Raw genomic sequence first — 26099 nt, forward strand, 5'->3', positions numbered from 1 at the left:
GTCCAATCAAGTTCTCAGTTTCTTGCCAGAAAGTCACGAGTCATTGCACATGGTACCAAAGGATGAAGTTCACAAAATACTGATAATCGTGATGTCCCAGTGATGAGGCCTGGGTTAACTTCAAATAAACAGTTCAAATCCCACACTGAGGCTTTAGGAATGCAAAAAGGCCCTGGTGATTCTATCAGGATGCTTTTCATCCATTTTACTGATTTTGGGGAGAAGGGGTTCTTATGGTTCTCTGTGCACTCCGAGCCTTGGTCTGATGATACTTCTGGGGTCACCTGACTTTTGCAGAGGGGAAGAATTGATTTGGTACACCCCAGGTCTTCTGCCAAGAAGAGGCCTGAACTCTGGTGTGGTACCCAGGGATATAATCTTCATCAGCTGGTATATAATCTCGAGTCTGCTAATCTGCCAGTTCATGACCAGAAGCTGCTCTGAGATGGTATTCTGGGCGAGCCCATCTGAGTTCATTGCATTGTGCTGTTGCCTCCGGCCATGGTATTGATGGTTGAGGTTAGGGCCCTTACTCTGCATTCACCCTTCTCCTCTCATCCAATATATATTTATGACGGCATCCACCTTAAACAACAACTCTATTGTGGTTCCTTATGTGACATAGGACTGCACCTCTTCCTTCTTCATTTCTCATCTCCTTCCCTTCTTTCCCTTGCTGAATGACTATAGTTATTACCCTCCTCCTGTAACTTTGTACTTTTTCATCATGATTATTGACAACTGGTTTCTGTCAGAAAAATATGTCATTTGTTTTTCTTTGCAGGCAATCAATGCACCGATTTGAGTGATTGTTTCGTCATGCATGGGATCTTATACAAATTCGGAATACAACCTTGACGACATGCTGTGACCTTTGTTCTCATATTGCAAAGATGGCTTCATGTGCAAATCACATTGGTATTTTTTGTTACGTGAAATTCTTTCTTAATTATGATGAAACCTTTAAAAAATATATTATTTTTAAATAAAGCATTCTGTTGCAATTCAATGGAATGTGTTTCTCCTCATTGGAATGGAGCTCCGACTGTTCCAAATTATGTTTCACGTCTTCCTGTTCATCAAGTTTAATGGTCTTGTTCCATCTCTTTTTACCATCATCCATTTTTTTCTTTTTATTCTGACTCTCCTTGATTTTTTTTTCATGTTCTTGTCTCTCACATCAAATCCATCCATTGGGCCCATACTCTGTGCAGAATAGTTGGTGCTACCTCAGCAGTCTCCTGGGCTATTGGGTACAATCCTGGACAGGTCGCCACTCCGACACAGCATACCAGCATGCTGGCACTCATTTTGCCGACCTCGGAAGGATGACAGGCTGAGTTAACCCCACCGGGTATTAATTCAACAGCTGAGTGGGATTTGAACTCAGGACCCTCGGATCCCAAGCCCACCACCCCAAACATTAAGCCAACACCAGGCATATATATCTCCTCGTAACCGCCTCCTTTCTCGTGTATAAAGCCCTGTCTCCTTCAGCCGCTCCTCATAGCTAAGTCTAGCTCGGCCTGGAATCAATCGAGTAGCCCTACGCTGAACCCTCTCTATGGCATCTATGTCCTTCCTGAGTTGCGGTGACCAGAACTGCACACAATATTCTAGATGTGGCCCTCACTAAATTCCTGTACAATGTTAACACCACCTGTTTTAATGTATAAATGATCCCCCTCCGAATACAGCCTAAAACCCTATTTGCTTTACCTATTGCTGCCTGGCACTGTGCTGCCAGCTTACCTCCCATATCTATTGCCACCCCCAGATTCTTCTCCTGTGTGACACGCTCCAAAATTACCACTTGCATCATATATTATGCATCAAAATAAATGTATGGAATAAAAATGAAAATTAGCCATAAATAAGGAAACTTTTTAGATTACAATGAAAGGTATTCCATGAAGAATAAAATTGGAAAAAAATTCATAAAATAGTAACAATAATAATAATAATAATTATTATTATTATTCAAAAAACATCACTTGTATTGCATTCCCTCCCCCTCTCTCCCCTGCTTTGGTTTCTCATTTATAAAGCTCCCTTGTGGTCATAGCACTCTCTTTTCAGGAGAAATTCTAACTCGTCAGAACCTGTTAACAAGTTTTACATTTCATTATTTATCGTTGGTTGTCATCTTCCGAGGTGGGTGTGAGAAAGCGGAATGAGACCCTCTGTGGTGCGTACGCTGTTCAAAACGTTTACGAATAAGATATTCACATTAGTCCAGCACATGTCAAAAGAAACATAAAGCACGAGGCAGATATATAAAACAATTATTACAATACATTTTCTTTCTAATTACATCTACATATACCGTACTTGTATAACAATAAAACAATGTTGGCATGTCTTGGATGATTGAGTATCAGATTTGTATAATTTTTTGAATGCCCTAGTATATGTTATATGATGTGTTGTATCATGTGGTATTTATGAACTAGCAATTACCACCTGTCGCTTCGCTGATGGAATATTAAGGGAGGGGGAAGAGGGGGAGATGGAGGGGGTGAAAGAGAGAGGGGGAGGGGAGAGAGAGAAGGGGTAGGGGGAGAAAGAGGAAGGAGGGGAGAGCAAGGGAGGAGTGGGAGCAGGGAGGGGGAGAGTAGGAGGCAGGAGCAAGAGCGGAGAGGGGAGGCGTGATGAGGGTGTGAGGAATGGGGAGAGAGAGGTGGGGAGAGTGAGGATGGGGAGTGAGGAGAGGTGGAAGAGGGAGAGGAGAGTGAGGTATGGTGGAGAAGAGGGGAGACTGAGGAGGGGATGGGAAAGAGAGTGACTGGAAGGGGGGGAGTGAGGAGCGGTTGGAAAAGGGAAGGCAGCATGAGGGGGAGCAAAGGCAGTGTGAGAAGGGGGAAGGCAGCATGAGGGGAGGTGAGACAGTGTGATGGGAAGGGAAATCAGCGTGAGGGGAAGGGAAAGCAGCATGAGGCACCATGAGGGGAAGGGAAGGGAAGGCAGCGTGAGGGCAGAGGAAGGCAGCATGAGGGGAGGGGAAGGCAGCATGAGGGGAGGGAAAGCAGTGTGAGGATAGGGGAAGGGAAGGCTGTGTGATGGGAAGGGAAGGAAGCATGAAGGGAAGGGAAGGGAAGGCATCATGTGTGGAAGGGAAGGCAGCATGAGTGGAAGGGAAGGCAGCATGAGTGGAAGGGAAGGCAGCATGAGTGGAAGGGAATGCAGCATGAATGGAATGGAAGGCAGCATACAGGGGTGTTACCAGGGCAAAAGTGCTTTCAATTGTCGATTGCGAAAGCGAACTTGTTGCTGTTGCAGACTTTGGTTCCTTGGAATCCGCATTCTCAACCGTCACTAATAGTTACTCTCTGTGGTGCTTGGTTTTCAAATGTTATAGCATATTGGACATATTACAGTAATGAGCAAGATCTATGGAACAAAGTGAGCATCCAACTTTCAGTCTTCTTCAACCTTCCCAAAATAGTTCCAAACTGCACTTCTGGACCTTTTGAAAGACATGTTGTTAAAACATTATCAGTCAATGAATTGCCAACCCATCCATCAGCAAAGCAATCAGCATGCTTTACCAGCCAACTTTAAATGCCTTGCAATTCATTTAAAAGGAACACGCCCTTGGGGTTTCACATGATCATTTCTTGTGACCATTCCGACCTTATTTACATAATTTTTGGAGGAACATACATCCTTGCATCCTCTTTCATTTAGTAAAATGTTTTTATTACTTGTATATCGATGTAACGCATGAGAAGGTGAGGCATGCAGTATCGGGGTGAAGAAAAGGCCACCAATATGGCCATGTGTGATGCCGATTGGTGCTGTGGTCTATGGTGATCAATAAAGCCTCAATCTCCTGAACTGCGACTCAACGTCGTTTTATTACAGTGTGTAAGAGTGGTGTAAAGAATGCTTCAGTTTGCACTAACCTTCCAAATTTTTTAAAACAATCTTGGAAATCATTGTTTTTTTTAAAATTACAATTGAAGTATTATACTTGAACACTGCATGGGGTATCATTTTCTCTGAATTTTAGTTGTTTAAAGGAAGCATATTATTTCCCATTTTCAATTTCCCTGAGATAAGTAAGTGAACCACAATATGTGGACGACATTCAAATGGTGATGAGATTAGGTAGTGCAAGCAGATTGCTTCCTCCCTGTAGGTCATTAGTGAGCCAGTTGGGTTTTTAGCAACAGTCTGAGAACAACATGGTAATTATGCAGAGATGAGCTCAGTTTCCTGGAAGATTAATACTGCTGCCTTCATTTGTATTTGAACCATAGACTCCTATAGAGAAGGACTGGAATGTCACGATCTCGGGGTTTGTAACTTGAGTCTGAAGGATTAACTTGAGTCCGGGGCTAAAATGACTTCTAGAAGGGCTCGAGACACGATGTCGGGATCCATATAGAGGTTTTTGAGGACGGTGAGTTCAATAGTGTCATTTTCAACATCACCTGAGGTCATCTTCAAGGTCAAAAGGTCATATTTCAAGGTCAAATTACTGAATTTTGGTATTTTTTGGCCGTTTTTGTGTCTAACTCGTACAGGAAAACTTTTTAAAATTCTACGACAAAACATGACATTGTGCACCTACTGCACCTACTTGCTGATTTCTATCATCGTTAACTAATGTATGTTTTGTTTGTTTCTCTTTCAGAAACTGTCCAGCTGGTGATCTCACAGGATCTTTGTGTTGTTTCCTGCTTTGGTGACAATATGCCACGTAGTTGCAGCTGCTTTGGTTGTAGAGGAAACTATGATGGGACGCCTTATGTAAAGGTCATATCCTTCCCAAAAGATCCTGAGGAGAGGGAGAGATGGATATTGGCAATGCCAAATGAGAAAGAAAGCTTGAGGTGCTTAAAGGATATATATATATATCTATATATATATATATATATGTATTTGTGAGACACATTTCAATTGTGATTGGGTGTCAGTTAGGGGTGGCAAATGACCCAAAGAACCCCCATCAATATTTCCTGGAGTACCGAAATCAGCTTTGAAGCAGGTGACCTCAGCCCCACGCCCAACATCATCTTCTACGTCAGAATCAAGAGCTAAGAAGATGCAGGCAGCTCATGAGGCTGCAGACAATATCCAAGATTTCGACCACTTCTGTGCTAAAATCAGCTCCTATTTTCCTGGCTTTAACGTCATAAAAGACCAGGAAAAGCTTTACCTATCAAGAGCTGATCCGTAGCCTGATGTCCGTCCGTAGCCTGATGGAGTACTGCTCTCCCCTCTGGGCTGGTGCTCCTGCCTCCCACCTTTCTCGGCTTCACGCTGTCGAAACCAGGGCATTTAAGATCATCGGCATCTCCCGCAATGAAGCTGAGTCTTTGGGCCTCTCACTCCATCACCGCAGGTTGCTCGGTGGTCTTTCTGTCTTCTACCGACTCCTCTCCAGCCTTGCCCCCCCTGCTCTCTCTGCGATTTGTCCCCACCACATTTCCACAGGGCGCTCAAGGTCCGCCAACAACCCCCTTCTGGTAAAACTACCAAAATCACGAATCACTGCCCATCTTCACTCTTTCATTCCTCTTTTTTTCCCGCCTTTGGAATAAACTTCCTCACTCTATTCTTTCCCATTCTTCCCTCCAGGCTTTCAAAACAGCTATTCACCACCACCTCTTATCTTCCCCCATCCAAATCCTCGATCTTTTCTACCCCCGATAATCCACCCAAGCCCACTTCCTTCATTTCTCCTACTTTCCTTCCTGAAAGTCCCTGAAATGTCCATATTCTCTTCGCCATGTTCCCCGTCCCATCCCCATCCCTCTCCCTTCCACGGTTCACCTAATGTGTCTGTTCCCCACTGTTTTGTCCCTTCCACTTCCGCCCCTCTTGTCTCATGCCTCCTTGCTGTGAGTTGTGTGTTAGCTCTCATACGAGCCTCGACCAAGGTATACAAAAAAAAAAAAAAAAAAAGAGCTGATGCTACTGGACAAACTGTCACTTTCATTTCCAACAAGTTCACTCACCTTTTGGATTTCTATTCTTGAATAGACTTAAGAAAGATGGCATTGAGGTGCCCAAACGACCTTTTCCTTTGCAGAAGAACAGCCTGCTCTCAAAATGATCCCAGATTAGATCCCTAACTGACCAGGTAAACATCTATGAATACACAAGCAAGGAAATTCTTCAGCTTGTAATAAGCTAGCTCTGTTGGATGACTGAGGCACACGAGCTTCCTCATTTCACCTTCCTTCTGTCGGAGCTGCATCTTATGTTCAAACCTCTTGATCGTCGCCGATTTGATACTGATACTATGATTTTAGCAATGCAGCTTCACAACATATCAACCAGTGCATACAAAATGATTCGTCGATCCGGCTTAATCATTCTACCATCAACAAAAAAGGTAAAACAGATGCTTGCTAGTAGTCAGCAGGACTCCAACCTCAAAACCTTGTTCGACCAGCTTAAACCACAGCAGCGTTTGGTCAATTTAATGTTTGATGAGGTAAAGCTGGTCGAGACATTGCGATTTTCTGGAGGGCATGTTGTAGGATATGCTCAAAATGCAGCAGCGGGTGGTGAACACGAAATGCTTGCTTCACATGCTGTGGTTGTTGAAGTTGCCTGCCATTTCCGTGGTCCACGCTATATTCTACGCATTTTTCCCTGCAAAAAACGAACTGCCAATCAGCTGAAGGAACTCCTTATCGAAGCTGCATCAGCTGTAGCTGGTGCTGGCGGTACTGTGATTTCTTTGATATGTGACAATTGCAATACCAACCGCAGTGTTTATTCAAAACTTGGAGGACCAGGAAGTTGCCAAGTGCTGTCAATTCAAGAGCAATCTATGTTCTTAGTGTACGACGACGTGCACATCTTCAAAAATGTTCGCAACAACTGGATTACTGTTGATGGCAAGACACTCTCATTTGTCGTAGATGGTAATGAGTACAAAGCTTACTGGAGTGATATTCAGAAGGTTTATGAGATCGATCGGGCTACTCCTATTCGCTTAACCAAGCTGACGTACACCGCTGTTTTCCCCAAGCCCCTTCAATGCCAGAGCGTACCATTGGTATGCCAAGTGTTCAATGACAAGACTGTCGCTGCTTTAAAGACCTTCAAGGATTCACTGAGCATCAGCGAAGGCACAATCATCCTCACCCAGATAATGAATGAGTGGTTCAAGATGATGAACGTGAAAGACCGTTTCACAGCTATCCATCTGCGCGACAAATCCAGACAGCCTTGGACAGCAGACTGTACAAGTTTCACTAGGCTGGAGCAGGCCTGCCAAATTATATCTACCTGCGCATGGCAAGGAGGTGGTGGTCGTAAGCTGAAGCTAACTCAGCAAACTGCTGAAGCCTTCACTGTGTCCACACGTAATAATGTGGATGCTGCCAAATTGCTTCTGGCAGAGAAAGATTGACGACGTTCTTCCTGCTATATTTGCAGATGAAACCTTGGAAAAGTTTTTCGCCAAGCCAGGCAAAGAAGCGGTGGAAACTTCCACATTGACGTAGTTGACATTATGGCTGCAGCTAAAATTGTAAATTTGCAAACACTCATTTAAGCATGACATTATGCCCGAATCTAGTTCTCGTATGATTGATTGCGACAAGAACTGTACAACTTCCATAAATCCAGATGAGCGAAGTGAACTCATTGACGAGATTACTCCTCAAGACACTCAGGATCTCTTGGGGTCTGACGATGCCCTTAAGCATAAAGTAGTTTATTTGGCCGGACACCTTGTTCATAAATATGGCGATAGCACTAGTATGGAGGAGATCATTGATGATGAAGATGGTAACGAGGTGTCATCTTAATTTCTAGATAATTTGAATAGAGGTGGATTGAGTGTGCCGACTATGTCAACCGTCTTTTTTGTACATAATGCCTATAATTTGTATGACAAGACGAAAATGCGTTGCCGATTTCATTTTGCTGAGCTGTTCTCCTCTGTAGATGCACCTTTAGCTAGTAGTAATGCTGCATGTACTACTTTAGCTAACATTCTCTTGAAAGCTCATGTCCTCAATGTAAGTGACAAAGAAAAAGCTTTGGGATGCCTCAGGAGGCAAAAAAAGCTCTCCATCTAGTGATAGACATTGACATAGTTGTAATAGGCATAGTGTTGTGACATGCATTTAATGTTTTTGTAATACAATATATGACAATAAATATCAAAGTTTGACAGCTCTACACACTTGCATCTTATTACAATCAGCCATCTCTCACCGTTTAGGCTCAGTCACATTTGCTCTACGGCGAGGATAAGGCGGCCGTACGCCCTCTGAATTGACAGAAACATGCGGTGGCCGCAGAGAAACTGAGGTGGCCTCAGGGTGGCCCTATGCCATTTGGCTATATTTTACAGGCCGTAGGGTCGCCGTGGAATGAAATCGCGGAGTTATAACTTTTTTTCATTGCTACGCTCGCCGTAACAATTAGACAAGCCAAGCTACGATGTAGATGTGTTCCACATCGACCGTACATAGGGCGTACGGTGGGCTTGCGTTTTCCGTGCGGCTACCGTAAGCTCTTCTCAATGAAAAATGAATTTTCCCAACCCCCAAAAAATTACGGCGGCCGCACTATTTACACGGTCGCCGTACGGTGGCCTTGCGGTCTGTGTGACTACCTGTGGGCAACAAAAGGTCGACACACGGTTCCCCTACGCCTGCCGTGCACCTACGTACGGCCTCCGTGGCAGTCTACGTCGACCGTGCGTCCACCGTGCGCTACCGCTAGAGGTCGGAGTATAGTTGTTTGCCTATACACAGTGGTGCCCCCAGAATCCGAATTAAATTCGTTCCTGGAGGCTGTTCGGATTGCAAAAAGTTCGGATTCAAAAAATATTTTCCCAATAAGAAATAATGGAGTGAATTAATCCGTTCGTGGACCCAAAGAAAACCCACTTTCAAGACACTTAAAACTGAAATTACCCATGTTTAAGGTAAAATAGGATGAGTAAATGACCTTCGGTGGCGGTGTATTGTATGTAAACTGGTACAATCGCCACATCCAAAGGCCCAAACAGGCTCGAGCTCCGGCCTGGGTTTCGATCGCTCGCGCACTCTGCGAGAACGCTGCCCCCAGGGCAACTCTTCAAACATGATGCCCCCAGAACCACAATCACTTTCATCAAATGCATCGGGCTGATGCAATCATGGATATTAAAAATTACAACCGGTTTTGCTGTGAAATTCAATCCTTGCCGGACAGTCCGTCACACCACGTGATCGGATTGCTTTTTTTGAAATTAATTAAAACACAAGATGATTAAAAAAAAAAAGAAGGTGAAAACACGAGGTAAGGCCTAAGTCACATTTGGCTCGGTGCCCGGAGGGTCTACAAAATATACGGACACTCACAATTATAAAGTGGCCGCAGTATTTCCACGGTCACACAATGTAGGGGTGAAATATGTTTATATTTTTCTGGTAGCCGCACGGCGTGTTTATAAATTGTGGAGACCGAAAACGTGGGGGTGCCGTAATTTTTTGGGGGTTGGGAAAATTCATTTTCCATTAAGAAGAGCTTATGGCAGCCGCACGGAAAACGCAAGCCCACCGTACGCCAGACCGTACGGTCGACGTGGAACACATCTAGGTCATAGCTTGGCTTTGTCGAATTGCTACGGCGAGCGGAGAAATGAAAAAAGTTATAACTCCGCAGTTATAATTCCACGGCGAGCCTACGGCCTGTAAAATATAGCCAAACGGCATAGGGCCACCCTAAGGCCACCTCAGTTTCTCTGCGGCCGCTGCACGTTTGTGTCAATTCAGAGGGCGTACGGCCGCCTTATCCTCACCGCAGAGCAAATGCGACTGAGTACTTCCACCGACGAACTGAATGAACAAAGCGCGAAGATGCGGGTCGAACAGGTGGGGGAGACACGTGAACAAACATGAACGCCACGTTGTGTTCGGTTTTTTAAAAAATGTATTGGGTTTTTAGGGCCAAACTTTCTTGAAAAAATTGTTTGGATTCCAATTTGTTCAAACAGCTTGGCCATTTGGATTCTGGGGGACCACGGTATATTATAGTTATAGTATATTCAGTTATATATACTGGTATATTTTTATTTCAGTAAAAAAAGGACTGGTATATATACCCACTCGTTACCGTCCGTCTGGCCGCACGTTCGCCTTCGGCCCCCCTGCGGTCACCTTGAGGTCTCCTTGCATCTGCCTTGAAAATTATATTGCCGCCACAGGGACGCCCTAAGGTCACCATGCGACATCAAATCAAAGACCGTACGGCACCCCCACGTTTTCGGTCTCCACAATTTATAAACACGCCATGCGGCTACCCGAAAAATAAAAACATATGTGACTGCTACATTGTGTGACCGTGGAAATACTGCGGCCGCCGTAGAATTGCTAGTGGCCGCAGATTTTGGAGACCCCACGGCCACCGTGGCAAAAGTGACCTTGGCCTTATGAGTTCGACACAAGAACGGGCAAAAAATACCAAAATTCAGTAATTTGACCTTGAAATATGACCTTTTGACCTTGAAGATGACCTCAGGTAGTGTTGAAAATTACACTATTGAACTCGCCGTCCTCAAAAACCCCTATATGGATCCCGAGATCGTGTCTCTAGCCCTTCTAGAAGTCATTTTAGCCCCGGACTCAAGTTAATCCTTCAGACTCAAATTACAAACCCCGAGCATGGGAGGTTCCAGTCCTTCTCTATAGGAGTCTATGATTTGAACCCACAACTTCTGGGATGCCAACGTAATGTCCTCAAGAGTAGGTCATGATATCACTTTTTTAGGTAATAGGTTGTAGACAGCAACTACCTAGGGTAGTACTACTCTCCTGACTTAAGAGCATTAAAGTGGTGCCCGGAATCATCTTGCACCATCCTTGTCAGGGTTGCTGGTCTTATTTTCTGTCTCGGAGAAACGAAGCTACCGGGCTGTCTTTAATTTCTCTTTTTCACGTGCACCACACACTTATCCCCAACTCATTTTCATTCTATATCTTTACATTCTTTCTCTTTCCTTTCATTTTATTGTTTTTATAACTCTTAGATTATTATTCCTGATTCACTTCTCTATCTCCAGTCTTTTTTGGTTTCATTCAAGGCCTGGTCTCATTGAGGACTATACAGTCCGTGACTGGAGCCTTTAACAGAAAAAAAAACAAACAGAAAAACGTTCACAATCAAAGATTTTGTTGCGGTTGCACCACTGTCGACCCTGCCATAAATTAATTACATAAAACATCTTTGGTGGAGTGAAATTGACCTGGCTTAATCCATGTTCATTGAAAACCATTAAAGGTTATTAGTACAACAGCAAAAATGTGTTAATCGTGCACACTATAATGATTTGATGCTATAATAGTGCAGTATAGGCCAAGGTTTGAAAGTTCCATCTAAATAACTGATTTATCAACATTGACACACAAAAATGGTTCAGAATGGGGGAATGTTTGAGAGTTATTTCAATTTTAGCAAATAAATACATTTGTTAACATCACATTCATCCTCATTAGTATTATCAGGTAATATATCAAGCCATTACGATATGTCACATAACAAGATATTTTCTTGCTGCAGACTTATCCATACCTGGCTCGGGCCATGAAAGAAAAGGTGCAGTGGTTGCCGACAATATGTCTGCATGCTCCACCCTGGCTCCAATCACCTGTCTATCTTTTATCTCCTTGCTGGCCAATTCCGAGATGTTTTCATGCCTCAAGTTGCTGCTTAGTTTGGTTGTATCATTAGTTGTTGGTACTTCTGTGAGCACAAAAGGTGGAATGAGAGGAACAGCATCAGAGAGACCTTCATTGATGGTGTCCTCAGTATAAAGTGAACTTGGGTGTTGGAAAGAGTCTTTGAAAGTTGTTTGATTGGAGTCTCTGCTTTGATTTGATGATTGCTCGACACCTGGAACTTCTGTCCCTCTTTCTTCAGATGCTGCTGGTGGAAGTGACAGAAAACTGTCAGGTGCAGTGATCACTTCAGTCGCATTAACATTATGGTCAACACTCAAAACGTTTCCACTGCTACTTGCAGTAAAGGGCAATTCATGGGGTGTCTCATGATCTTCAGTCTCCACAGTTTTTTGGTGAGACAGCAAAATGTGACCATCTTGCTTTGGGTCCACAATACTGTCATCCTGTGAATTTACTTTGGCCAACCTCAAAGTAGCATTTCGCTTTGATGCAATGTTTTCACGTGCTGTTCTACTTGCGACTGTAGTTAAGCTTGTAAAGTGTGGGTTATGCCCTTCAGAACTAAACGCAACAAAGGAAAGAGCTGTCACAGAAGCATCATCATCCCAGAAACTTTTAGGCACTGACGAAGGTAGATATTTGTCAGGATCGATAACAGGGGTCATGAATTCGGAAGGCATCTGCCTCCTGGGTACCATGCTAAAATGACGACGCCCTGTCAGAGCAAGGCCAGAAAGTGGCTTGGTGGATTGAGGTGAATGCAACTTTGAGAAGCCAAGAAAGAGTGGAGGAGACAGCATCGGCATGGGTGGAGGGGGAGGCAGAAATCGTGGATCAAAAGGGCTTGGAGGATTGCTGGTCACACTGGAAACCACTGCAAGACATATAGCATAGTTTCATGAATTTAAATCAGATATTAATCAACATATGAATCATAATTACTTGAAGATTAATCAATGTATTAATCAAAATTAACTAACGTATTAATCCAACATATACCTTGATAATACAAGCAACTTTCGATCTCTTTTTTTTATAATAATCCAAACTGGCTCACAATTACAGTACTGGGCAAAAAATTGGGTGATTCCAATGATATTCAAACTTTACGGTAAGTTCATCAAATTATCAATGATAACAGTCATATGTGTTTATTACTGTAAATTATCAGCCTTTGTCAATGCACATAAAAAACCTGCTTTAGTAAAGGCGCTGTCACACCTTGACGATTTAGCCAGTGTATGCCGATTTATGAAAAATTTGTCTAAAACGCTGGCACACGTCGAATACGTTATGGGTAAGTTTTGTATACGTTAAGAGCACGCTGAAAAACACTGCCATATGTCGTAGTACGCTGGCTTTAATCGTTGTACTTTGTGGTTGTCCTCAAATTTTTGCATGCTTGAAATTTTACGACGTATGCCAGCGTATGACTCACACGTTCCGCTACGCTGGCCGTAAGTTGTAGGCACGTTATGCGATCGTTGACACACGTCGACACACGTTACTTGTAAGTTACTCATAAGTCAAAACACGTCGACACACGTTACTTGTAAGTTACTCATAAGTCGAAACACGTCGAGGTAATGTTTAGCATACCCGAAACTTATTTCTAACCTATGAGTAACGTGCTTTGAACCTATGTGTAACGTATCTCCAACACACATTGACGTATTTGATTGACATCTTCCGGACGACCACAGAACTTACTGAACACATGTTTCTAACTTACAGCTACCATGTAATGGCGTATTGGCAGCGTTTAGGGGAATTGGTATATAAAAATGGGCTTCACAGGAGGAACCCGTCAGTGTTCCAGACTCCATGTGTTTTTTTTTCTTCTTCTTTTCTTCAGTATGATGGTGATGTTGACACTTTGATTTCTAGTGCGGTTATAATATAATATAATTAATAGGCTGTCGCTCAACGATTTAAATCATAACCGCACTAGAAATCGAAGTGTCAACATCACCGTCATGCCGAAGAAAAAAACAAACAAAATAAAAAAAACAACAACATTACCTCGATGTGTTTCGACTTATGAGTAACTTTCAAGGAACTTGTGTCGACGTGTGTCAACGACCGCATATCGTGACTACAACCTATTACCAGCGTATGCGGAACTTGTAAGCCATACGTCGAGTATGTCGTAAAATTTTCAGCATGCTTGAAATTTCACGACGTACTCGACGTACCACGAAATATGACAGCGTACTTCATCGTTTTTCAGCGTGCTTTTAACGTATACACAACTTACCCACAACGTATTCGACGTGTGCCAGCGTTTTAGACACATTTTTCATAGGTCGGCATACGCTGGCTAAATTGTCAAGGTGTGACTGCGTGGTTGACACTTCCAATTCTCAGGCGGTTATGATTTAAATCGGTGTGCGGCAGCCTTTTAATAGGCTACGCCACGTGATCGTCGGCGATACGCTGCCACGCACTATGCATACGTTAGACTATCGTTGGGCATACGTTGTGAACGCCGACAACTCGCTAAGCATTCGTTGGTATAAGTTATCGAAAAGTGATCGAAACGTTATGTGTACGTTACTAATACGTTATGCATACGTCCAACTCGTTATGAATACGCCAAAAACTTTTTAAAATACATCAAAATTTCAACGTACGCCAACGTTTTACATACATTTTTATACGTTGCCATTGCTGGCTAAAACGTCAAGGGGTAACAGCGCCTTAAACAACAAGAGGAGTGCCATTTAATCGTTGTAACAAAAGCAAGCATCCAGCTTGTCAGCCATTCAGGCCACACCGGAAGTGCATTCTAAATTTTTCTCAATCCCTTCAGATAACCACCACCACCAACAACAACACTAAAGTTGTTTCTGAATTGCAGGCACTTCAAACGTACATTATATCTTCACCTTCAAGATGGACAAGAGCATTGAACAAGTTATTATTACATGAGCAAATAGTACGGAACTCAAACCAATTCAGTAAGAGAAATATAATCAGAGATCATAAAATAAATGGAAGCATTGAGTGCTTGCAAAGTCCGACTCAGTCCCAAAACGAAACAACAGATCAAATACTTCAATCGACATTACTGTGCAACAAATCAAATCCAATTCATTACTCGGAAACATCCAAACTTAACGAGGGTAACATTTACAGTTAGGGTTACAGTTAGGTTAGGTAACATTTACAAAAATCCACATCACAGTTCATCACAAATCAAGTCTGTTTGATAGACGACTGATACGACCACTTCAAGTATGAGTTACGCATGGGGTAACTTGGCGAGCTGTACACACTGATGGGGTGACTGCTCTGTCTGGCTCACCCAGATCTACAGTAGGTGCAGTGTCATCAGCTGGAGGCTTCATGTATGATGAACACCTTGAGCCATCATGGGTCTCACTGGTAGTGTTATCAGTGTCAACAAAAAAAACCGATCGAGAGTTACACCCTCATTGGCTCCACTGGTGCTCTTATGTAAATGTCGACGGTTATGGTGATAAGTGTCACCTATTTCTTGGAACTGAACAATGTACGAACGTGGCTCAGAATGCTGCTTCACAATCACAGCTGGTATCCACCTTTTGGAACCCATAGGAGGCTCCATTCTAAATTCATCATTCTGATGTAATGATAGAAGATCTTTGAGTGAGTGATGATTATGGTCGAACTTCTGTTTTGCTTTTTCCAGGTCAAAGTGCCTTTTTACAGCACCACGGTCATAAGCTACAGTATAGGCACCAGAAGACCTCATGCAATGGGAAGGGTATGTTTTCCCATCAGTAGTTGAGCCGGTGATAGATGAATGCCTTCTATCGGCATTGTGTGATAATCCAGCAAGGACAGAGATTCTTGTTTGTGGATTGGTCGGAATCGGCATACTATGAACTGCCTCAACTTTGGCCGGATCAGGCAATAATCCATCAGCAGACAGTATATGTTTTACCTACTCTATCTGTGACTGGCGGATTTTGCACTTCTGCAGAATCAACTTCAGATTGTAATTTGTTGCTCTCTCAATAACCTTTTTCAGAATTTGATCATGCAACTCAACGTTTGGACCAGCTACAAGAATGTCATCCATGATCACAAATGCTCCATCTATGCCTTCAATCATTTGGTCCATAATCCTCTGAAAAAATTCAGGTGCACATATCAGTCCAAAAGAAACCTGTACCTACCGAATGGTGTATTGAAACATGACAGATAGGGCGATTCCCCGTGCAGTTTGATTTGTAGGAACCCTGACTCCGCGTCAAGCCCTGAGAACACCTTGGCATCAGGTATAGTTGCAATGACCTCCTCGACTGTGCACATGGGATGGTGCTCCCTCTTGATGACTTTGTTCAGATCAGACGGATCAAGACAGATTCTCAGTTTGTCATTTCTGAGAGATACCACCATTGAGCTGACCCATTCAGTTGGTTCATTAACTTTGTCAACGTATTCATCGGATTCCATCTCCTCCAGTCGGGTTTTAATACGTGGTAAATGGAAGCTGGTTGCCACCACGTAGCATGTACTACTCCCTTCACACCAGGTTGCAATTTAATTGTATACATGCCTGGCAGAGTTCCAGTAGTTCGCACTCGGTCTGGATATTCCTTCAACTCAGCAAGAATGTCATCGGGGTCCACTTCAGTTCTAATGGAATCAAGTCTGATGATCAAACCCAGAACTTCAGCTGTATCTCCGGATATTATGTTTTCCTGTGAGAGAGTGACCACTTCAAAAGTTGTGGTGAATGTCTTGCCACTCTGACTGAATAGGAAGATCCACAGCTGCTACGAGTTTTATCCTGTGATTTGAGTAGGTACACAATATCTTTGCTGATTGACGGAGTTCGGCAGTGTGCATGAGACGCTGATAACACTGAACAACAAATTTCAAAATTTTTTTTTTACTGGAGATGTGTAAAGTGATTAAGACTAATTTGGGTAGACCCCTAACTAAGCTGATTTCAAAAATCATAACCGTTTTGCTGTATCACGTCAGGATTTTCAGGAACAGAAATATTCCCATTGCCTAGAAGTCAGGATTTCAATGAAATTTACATATGTCTTTAACATGTCTATTTCGTACAATTGTTGTTAACTTGTGTTATATTTCTTTCTTTCAGATAAAGATGAGTAGGCGTTCCTGTACCAATCATCCTGACAACTTCTGTTATGTCTGTGGTCGGTATACCAAAAAAGATCAACAGCGAAGTATATCTACAGCAGTGAAAATGAAGGCCGCCTACTTTCACTACTTCGGGTGTAAGGTGGGGGACCAAGAACAGAGCTGGGCACCACACATCTGCTGCACAAGCTGTCACACAACCTTGACTCAGTGGTTGGTGGGCAAGCGCGCGAGCATGCCATTTGCGGTGCCCATGATATGGCGTGAGCCGCAGAATCATCATGATGATTGTTATTTCTGCTGCACAAGCATCGCCGGCTTCAACAAGAAGAATAAAGGTCACATCAAGTACGCTGACTGCGTCTCTGCTCGTAAACCTGTGCCTCATGATGACGAGAACCCCGTTCCAACACCTCCAGCTGATCAGAACATAGCTGTAAGCAGTGGTGAAGAGGATGGTGATGATGAACCTTTTGAACCCGACACTCAAGAATCACACCTTCTGAACCAGGGAGACTTAAATGATCTTGTAAGAGATCTCTCGCTGTCAAAGGCGAAGGCAGAGCTGCTTGGATCAAGGCTGCAGCAGTGGAATCTACTCGAACCTAACACCAAGATATCCTTGTTCAGAGCACGTCACAGAGACATGGCTGAGTTCTTTGAGATGGAAGACACGATGACATTCTGCAGTGACATCAACGGTCTGTTGAAAGAACTTGGGTGTGATCACGATCCTGCAGACTGGCGCCTCTTCATCGACTCGGGGAAGAACAGCTTGAAGGCTGTTTTGCTCCACAATGGCAACGAGAAACCATCAGTCCCACTGGCTCACGCGTTCGGCATGACAGAGACCTATGAGACTATGCGGCAGCTGCTCGATTCCATCAAGTACAATGACTTCAACTGGCACATCTGCGGAGACTTGAAAGTGGTGGCGCTGTTGTTAGGGCTGCAGTCAGGCTACACGAAATACATGTGCTTCCTTTGTCTCTGGGATAGCAGAGACGACAAGAATCACTGGACGAAGAAAGATTGGGAAGAGCGAAAAGAGCATGTACCTGGTCGACACAACGTGAAGCATGTCGCCCTTGTCGACCCAGCCAAGGTTTTCCTTCCACCACTCCACATAAAGCTCGGCTTGATGAAAAGTTTTGTACGGGCAATGGATCTGAATGGGCGTGGGTTTTTATACCTCAAGGAAAAGTTTGGCAACACCTTGTCGGAGGCCAAGATCAAGGCTGGTGTCTTTGTTGGACCGCAAATCCGACAGATTATGAAGGACGAAACTTTTCCGACAACTCTAAACCCCAAAGAGCTGGCAGCGTGGAGGAGCTTCAAAGCTGTGACGGACAACTTCTTGGGGAACGAGCGCGCGGACAACTATGAAGAAATAGTGCAGCAGCTGCTGGAGTCCTTCAGGAAACTTGGCTCCAGGATGTCCCTGAAAATCCATTTCCTACACCAGCACCTGAACTTCTTCCCTGACAACTTGGGAGCAGTCTCGGACGAGCACGGCGAGCGATTCCACCAAGAGATTTCACTCATGGAGACGCGTTACCAAGGGCGGCACAACCCGAACATGATGGGCGATTTCTGCTGGTTCCTGCATCGTGAAACTGACACAGAGCAGCACAAACGCAAAGCCAAATGCCTAAAGCATTTTTAATTACATTCTAGTGGAGTTTTTCTGTAATTTCTATAATTTTGAAGCATTCATGATGAAATAAATGAATAAATGAATTTTTGTAAATTTCATTGAAATCCTGACTTCTAGGCAATGGGAATATTTCTGTTACTGAAAATCCTGATGTGATACAGCAAAACGGTTATGATTTTTGAAATCAGCGTACCCAAATTAGTCAAAATCACTTTACACATCTCCAGTAAAAAATTTTTGTTGTTCAGTGTAATTATCAGCGTGAATATAATCAGATAGTGTCATTGTGTTGCAGCGAGCTCCGGTATCAATTCTGAAGGTCACTTGCCTTCCTGATACCAAGAGAGACTGCCTCCATTTATCACCTCGTGATGCAGCCGTTGTCTGCAGTGCACCGATCCATAGAATTTGCCTATTGGTTTCATCCATGTACTCGGTTGTATCAGCACAAGCACTGTCCAACTGAGTTTCAACTGAATGTATGCTGGCACATCGACGGCAAGCTGAAAGCCAATGGTTCGGTTTCTTGCAATAAGAGCAGGTGAATCCAATGGCTGGGCATTCACCGTGATTCTGTGCATGGCGAGGATCCTTACCACAGTGGTGGCAGCTGTCCTTACGCTGGGGTCTATTCGGGGTTGAACTCCTGCGTGATGGCAGTTGTGGTGCTGGGTTCAATTGTGGTTTCAGCCTCGCTTGTTTGCAGCTACACTCATGTCCTCATCACAGACAATGTGAACTTGAGTCCTTGAAAGCTCATATTGCTGACCCACTTGAAGAGCTTTGGCCAGCGCAAGTTCCTCACCTATATCTTGCAGTCGCTCCTGGACATTCTGCTCACATACGCCATGGATAATCGCATCCACGAGCACATCTTCAGATTGCACATACTCGCAGTCCAAGAGAATGAGACGCAAGTCCTCAACAAAGTTGTCAAACGATTCCTCGGAGCTTTGTTTCCTCTTGAACAGCCGATGCCTCGTGATGCACTTGTTTTTCGGGGACGAATATACAATTCAAATTTATCCAGAACTTTGTTGGGGTCATCCTTCTCACCTTTAGTCCATTCCAAAGTCTTGTATACCTCTCGTCCTTGTTCCATGTTCCAAGCCATGCATTGCTTTTGTCAGGCAGATCAGCCAACGGACCGTCAAAAACAAATCCGTGATTTTGAAATCTCACAAATTCCTGATATAATGAAGCCGAATCCCAGTCAATTGTGGGGTGCTCAAAGTTAATGGATGCCATAATTTATGTATCTCAGATACCAGATTCAGATGGCACGAATGAACAGAGTTATTTGCAGATCAGTTCTGATACCATGTAACATAAGCAAGACTCCAGCTTGTCAGCCATCCGGGCCGCACCGGAAGTACATTCTTTATTTTTCTAGTTCTGTTCAGACAACCAACAACAACAACACTAAAGTTGTTTCTGAATTGCAGGCAATTCAAACATACGTTACAATAGTATCAACCAATATTTTGTGAGTCTGCCTTTTGCTTTTTTGAGTACCACTCTTTAACCCATGCTTCCTGTGTCCGAATGAAGTACTCTTGCAGGAAAATTGTGCCAAACATGCTGGAGGACATTCCACAGTTCTGCAAAGTTAGTTGCGTTCCTCTTGTTCTTCTCTGTTTCCAGGTTATGGCGTTGATTAGACAAATGTTCTGACATGTGTCATTCTAACATTTGGACCACACCATCTGTAACCTTGTTCTCAAAATACTGTTTTACTATATTGCATGTTTTGCATCATTATCTTGTTGAAAAATGAATCTTCTTCAGATGAAACAATTTCACTTAGGGACTGCATGGAGCTGCAGTATCTGCTTGTGCTTCTCTTTTGATAGCATTCCATTGATCTTAACAAGTTTTGAGATGCCAAAAGCTGAGATACAACCCTAGAGAGTCAGAGAGCCTCCCCCGTGTTTACAGGAGGCTGCAAACATTGCATGTCAGAACATTCTCCAGGTATTCGGCTTCCAAACTGGAATCTCTTAGATCCAATTAAATTTGGGTGGAGAAACTCCTTTTGAGCCAACAGCATTCCATATGTCGTGCCCAACTGTGTCTTTGGACATCCTCCTGCAGTCGGGTTACTCTTTTTTTAGGATGTTGGTGGCAGGATTTGCACTCTGGCCACTGTAAAACCCTTCACTCCGCAAAACACAAGAAAAACGCAAAGAAAATTGAAAACCCCTTCCGTGGGAGTACCTCCTGTGCAGTTTCCCTTCGCAGAGTAGCTCACTGAATGAGGGGATTGGGGATAAGCCTTCGAGACCCCCACTCTTTGATGATAGGAGGAAAACCATGGGGTAACCTTCCTGGGTCAGATTGCGATGGTGTGCGTCAGGGTGGTGCTGAGGTGTCGTCCACCAAATGGCGGTCTCCTTGGGTTAACTTGAGGCGGTCCCGTTAGGTGGGTGTCTAGAATGTCCTATCCCAAAGAGAGGATGATCACCTGACTCTGTTATCACCTGAGCTCAAGCGTTTGAACATCGGTAGTGCAGCTCTCTCTGAGGTTTGGAGTCCGGATAGTGGCGAGATCATGGCAGGTGGTCACACCTAGTATTGGTCTGGTCGCTCTGATGGTTACCATCCCTAAAGGCCCGGTCACACCTTGACGTTTTAGCCAGCGATGGCAACGTATTAAAATGTATCTAAAACGCTGGCTTACGTTGAACTTTTGATGTTTTTTTTTTAAAGATTCGGACGTATTCATAGCGACTTGGTCTTATGTATAACGCATTGGTAACGGACACAGAACGTTTCGTTGTGTTATAGATAACTTATACCAACGAATGCTGAACCTGTTGTCGGCCTACACAACCGATGCCCAACGATAGTCTAACTTAGGCATAGCACGTTGCACGCATCACCGACGATGTCGTGACGAAGCCTATTAAAAGGCTGACGCACAACGATTCGAATCATAACTGCCGTAGAAATGGAAGTGTCAACATCGCGGTCACACCTTGGCGATCTTGCCAGCGTATGCCGACCTAAGAAAAATGTGTCTAAAACGTTGGGGCACGTCAAATACGGTATGAGTAAGTTTGGTATACGTGAGTACAACGCTATCATACGTCGTAGTAAGTAGAGTACGTCAAGAAATTTTAAACATGTTCAAAATTTTACGACATACTCGGCATATGACACACGTTCTGCATGCGATGGGGATAAGTTTTACACACGATATGTGGACGTTTACACACGTCCACAAAGGCTACTTATAAGCTACTCATAAGTCGAAACACGTGGCGGTAATGTCTTTTTTACGCGAAACTTATTTCTAACTTATGTTTGACGTGCTTTGAACCAATTCTTTACGTAGTCCCAACACACATCGATGTATGTAGACGTATTCCAATGACGTCTTCCGGTCGACAAAAAAAAAAAAATTAACGTGTTTCTAGCTTACAACTGCCATATAAAGACGTGTTCCCAGCGATTTTGGGAATTGGTATATAAAAATGCTGCTCATAAAAGGGGAACCCAACAGTGTTTTCGAGTCCTTTTTGAGTCGATGTCCATGTCAGCAGTAACAGTAACAGTATCAGTATCAGTATCAGTATTAGTATTAGTATTAGTATTAGTAGTAGTTTGTTCATGTTGGCAGTAGTAGGTGAGTGTGAGGGGGAGGGTGTGGGTTATGATGGATCGTCCTTGCGTTTAACGATTTAAATGATAAACTCAACGATTTGAATGGCTGCATCTCCACTATTGAAAGTAGACGCTTGCGCTCAACAATTGGATTTTTTTTTACACTCAACGACTTTTAAACGGTACCACTCAGCTAGTTTCATTGTTTACAATGAACGATTTAAATTGCTGTCACTCGCCTTTGTTTTTTGACGCTGGGGTTTGCAAATTTGAAGCGTTTCTTCTGAACGTGTTAAAACGCTCAAACTCGACTATTTTAAATAGACGCTGCCGATGGACAATTGGAATCATAGCCAAGCTAGACATCGAAGTGTGAACATCCTCGTCATGCCGAAGAAAAGTTTGAAGAATGCTGCAAATAAGTGTCCTGGCCGTGGCCGTGGACGCTGACGCAAGGACGATCCATTATACCGACGTCTTTCAGCCTATGAGTAACTTAAAAGTAACGTCTGTCGATGTGTGGCAACGATCGCGTAACGTGCCAACAACACGTTAATCATAGGTTAGAAATAAGTTTCGGGTACGCTAAACATTACCTCGGCGTGTCTCAACTTATGATTAACTTACAAGTAGCATGTGTTGACGTCTGTCAACGATCGCAGACCGTGCATACAACCTGTGGCCAGCGTAGCGGAACGTGTGAGTCATACGCCGGCATACGTCGTGAAATTTCAAGCATGAAAAAATTTGAGGACAACCGAAAAGTACAACGTTTAAAGCCAACGTACAACGACGTATGGCAGTGTTTTTCAGCGTGCTCTCAATGTTATCAAAACTTACCCATAACGTATTCAACGTGTGCCAGCGTTTTAGAAAAAAAATTCAAAAATCGGCATACGTTGGCTAAAACGTCAAGGTGTGACCGGGCCTTAAGGAGCTGCTGGAGCTGTTTCCAATAAGCTGACTCCAATTATAATTGAGGTAACACCGGTCAATGACTGTATTATGAGATGAAGGATTCGTCACTCCTTGGGTGTCTATTCGCTGGTATCTGTATATGCTCTGATTGAGGTGAGTGATCTCACCATGAAGGACACATTCTATGCTACACTCGAGTCTGTTGTTGATCAGTGCCCCAGGTGACATTATCTTCTAGTCTTGGGGGATTTCAATGCATCGAATGGAACTGATAGGGACGGTTATTAGACATGTGTTGGTACCCTGGGGTCTGGAACTGTGAACCAGAATATAACTCAGTTCCTTGACTTTGAAAGAAGTCATGGATTGAGGCTGGCTGGTTCATGGTTTCAGCACCCACAGGCTCATCGCAGGAATTGGTATTCCAATGCTGGTGGTGAGGAAAAGGAAATTGACTATGTGCTCATTGATGGTAGCTGGAGGATGATCCAGAACTGCAGGATCTACCAGAGTGCTCAGTTCCTTAATACCGACTACAGGCTTGTGGTAGCAACTCTGAAGTTGCAGCTTAAATCTGGGAGAATGGTACAATCCCAGGCAAGGCTGGATGTTGACAAGCTGAAGGTTGAGAGGGTAGCTGAAGAGTTGTGAACAGGCTGAGTGGGGATTTGGGCGGTTTTGGTGCTTTGGGGAATCCTGAAGAGTTGTGAACAGGCTGAGTGGTGATTTGGGGGGTTTGGGTGCTTTGGGAAATCCTGAAGTTGTGGAGTGCCTTCAAGACCACCATCCATGATGTTGCCAGTGGATGTTTTGGAACTCACCGTAGGGCGAAGAAGAATTTTGTCTCTCAAGGGACGCTGGATACCATTGACGAGAGTCACTGGGCCAGGCTGAATGGCAGAGCTGAGCTGTTCAGGGAGTTGAGGCATGAAACTGAACGTGCGTTGAGGGTGGAGAAGGAGGCCGATGTGCAAGGAATCTGTGAGGGGGTAGATCATCACCTGTTGTCAAGTAATCCTCATCCTGCTTACAGGGAAACTTGTGCATTGTGTTCCTCCAAGCCCGTTCCTCTGTGTACTGCAGTTGGAGGGGTGGGTGGTGGGCTCTTGACAGAGGATTCTAAAGTGAAGGCCCGCTGGGCCAGTTACTTTGAGCGGCTGTACCCGGCTAACCACCAGCTGTCAAGATGGATGTCAGGGGTGTTACTTTCGCTATAGCTGACCCTCTAATTAACTGTGATCCACCTTCGTTTGTGGAAACACAGGGCTGTGGTGAACCGGTTGAAATGGGTTAAAGCTCTGAGGATCTGTGCCATCCATGCTGAACTTCTCAAGGCTGGTGGAAATGCTGTACTCATGTCAATGTATGCAGTTCTGTGCTCTGCCTGGAACACAGACATCATCCCAACTGACTGGAAGATGAGCCTTGTTGTCCCTCTCTGGAAAGGAAATGGAGATCGCCAGGACTACAATCACTACCGAGGGGTGACGCAGCTCTCAGTGCTTGGCAAGGTCTTTGCTTGAATAATTATTGATAGGGTTCGCCACCATCTGCTTGAGCACCAGTGCCCAGAGCAGTCAGGCTTTATACCAAAGAGGTCAACGATTGACCGTATCCTTCCTCTTCGTGTCCTCACCAAACGCAGATGAGAGTTTCGGCAGTGGCTACTTGCAGCTCATGTTTATCTCTGCAAAGCGTTCGATTCAGTGAATCATGATGCCCTCTGGAGGTTATTTTGTCTTCGTGGGGTGCCACCAAAACTGATCAATCTGATGTCTGAACTATACTCTGGTACTGAGAGTGCTGTGAGATGTAGTGATCCCATCTCTGATATTTGCAGTTGTTACTAGATTTCGTCAGGCATGTGGACTGGCCCCCACACTTTTCTGTGCTTGGATGGACTGGATTCTGGGGAGGATATCGGAGAGATCAAGCTGCGGTGCATCACTTAGGAATGTCAAGATCTCTGACCTTGATTTCACATATGATGCAGTCATCTTTCCTGAGAATCTGGATATCCTTTTGGGGGCCCTCGAGGTGCTGAATGAGGAGTTAGAGCCACTGGGATTATGGCTTTCCTGGGTCAAAACTAAGATCCAGGCTTTCATTGATATCTTTGATGCTGCTATCTTGTCTGTACCTGTTTGTGGTGAGGATGTTGAGGTCAGGGAGCGATTCACTTACCTTAGCAGTGATATTCATGTCTCTGCTGGCTGTGAGCAAGAGATCTAGTTTGGGCCTGGGTAGTCATGGATTCAATGGGTCATGGGGTGTGGCGATGTTGTTACCTGTGCAGGACGACGAAAGTCTGAGTCTTTCAGTCTGGACGAAAGCACCAGATCCTTGGTGATTCCAGTCTTGCTCCATGGATGCGAGTATTGGACTCTGACCAAGGATTTGAGAGGGAGACTTAATTCCTTTGGTACCAGGTCTCTTCGGAGAATCCTTGGCTATCGCTGGTCGGACTTTGTGTCCAACAAGCGGTTGCTGAGAGACTCAAATGAGATTTGTTACCTGCATTGTCCGTGAGCATCAGCTGTGGCTGTATGGACATGTGGCTCGTTTTCCTGACGCTGATCCTGCTCACCAGATTCTCTCAGCGAGGGAGTCTCGTGAGTGGAAGAGGTCAATGGGCCGACCACGTGCCTCGTTACAGCAGGTTGATCAGCATCTCAAGGAGATGGGGATGGACCAGGCAAGTGCCTGGGGGATGGCCAGACGGAGGCCCGTGGAATACCGTCAGAAAGCGGGCATAGCAACATGCTTCTCCGGCGCATGCTCACATACCTGACCTGTCCTTAAATCCAAAAAAGTTCAAACTTCGGTTCATGAGACCTGAGTACCCGAATCCATTATTCAGTTGCCCATTGTTGATGTTGCCTTGCAAATTTAAGTCTTTTCACCGCATTCTGTAGTCTCAGAAATGGTTTCATTGCTGCAACTCTGCCGTGGAGACCTGCTGCAATCATCCTTCTTCACAGAGTGTATGAGAGGTTAATGTTCAGGCCTGCTCTCATTTAATTTGTCAGCTGCTGACTTGATTTCCTTCTATCATGTAAGCTGAGCAACTTCAAGTGCTTGTCTTGCCTTGGGGAGGTTCTTCTGCATCTTCCTGGCCTTTTCTTGCCTTGCTCTGAGATAATTTATGTCAGGTGTTGCAGAGTGTAACTCAC

The 26099-nt window shown here is 44.2% G+C and overlaps 1 protein-coding gene across 3 annotated transcripts in view; it reads right to left on the minus strand.

Annotated features, from left to right (window-relative positions):
* Positions 1-26099, minus strand: part of LOC147028676 (seizure 6-like protein) — a 357285-nt gene that overhangs the window by 164146 nt on the left and 167040 nt on the right. For all 3 annotated transcript variants that reach the window (XM_085879332.1, XM_085879333.1, XM_085879335.1), the window contains one exon: positions 11533-12516. In XM_085879332.1, the coding sequence (XP_085735458.1) occupies positions 11533-12516 (984 nt within the window). The remainder of the gene's footprint in view (positions 1-11532; positions 12517-26099) is intronic.

Source organism: Eptatretus burgeri, chromosome 4 (genome assembly GCF_056783735.1).
Source record: "Eptatretus burgeri isolate ZD-2024b chromosome 4, Ebu_testis_v1, whole genome shotgun sequence".
NCBI lineage: Eukaryota > Metazoa > Chordata > Myxini > Myxiniformes > Myxinidae > Eptatretus > Eptatretus burgeri.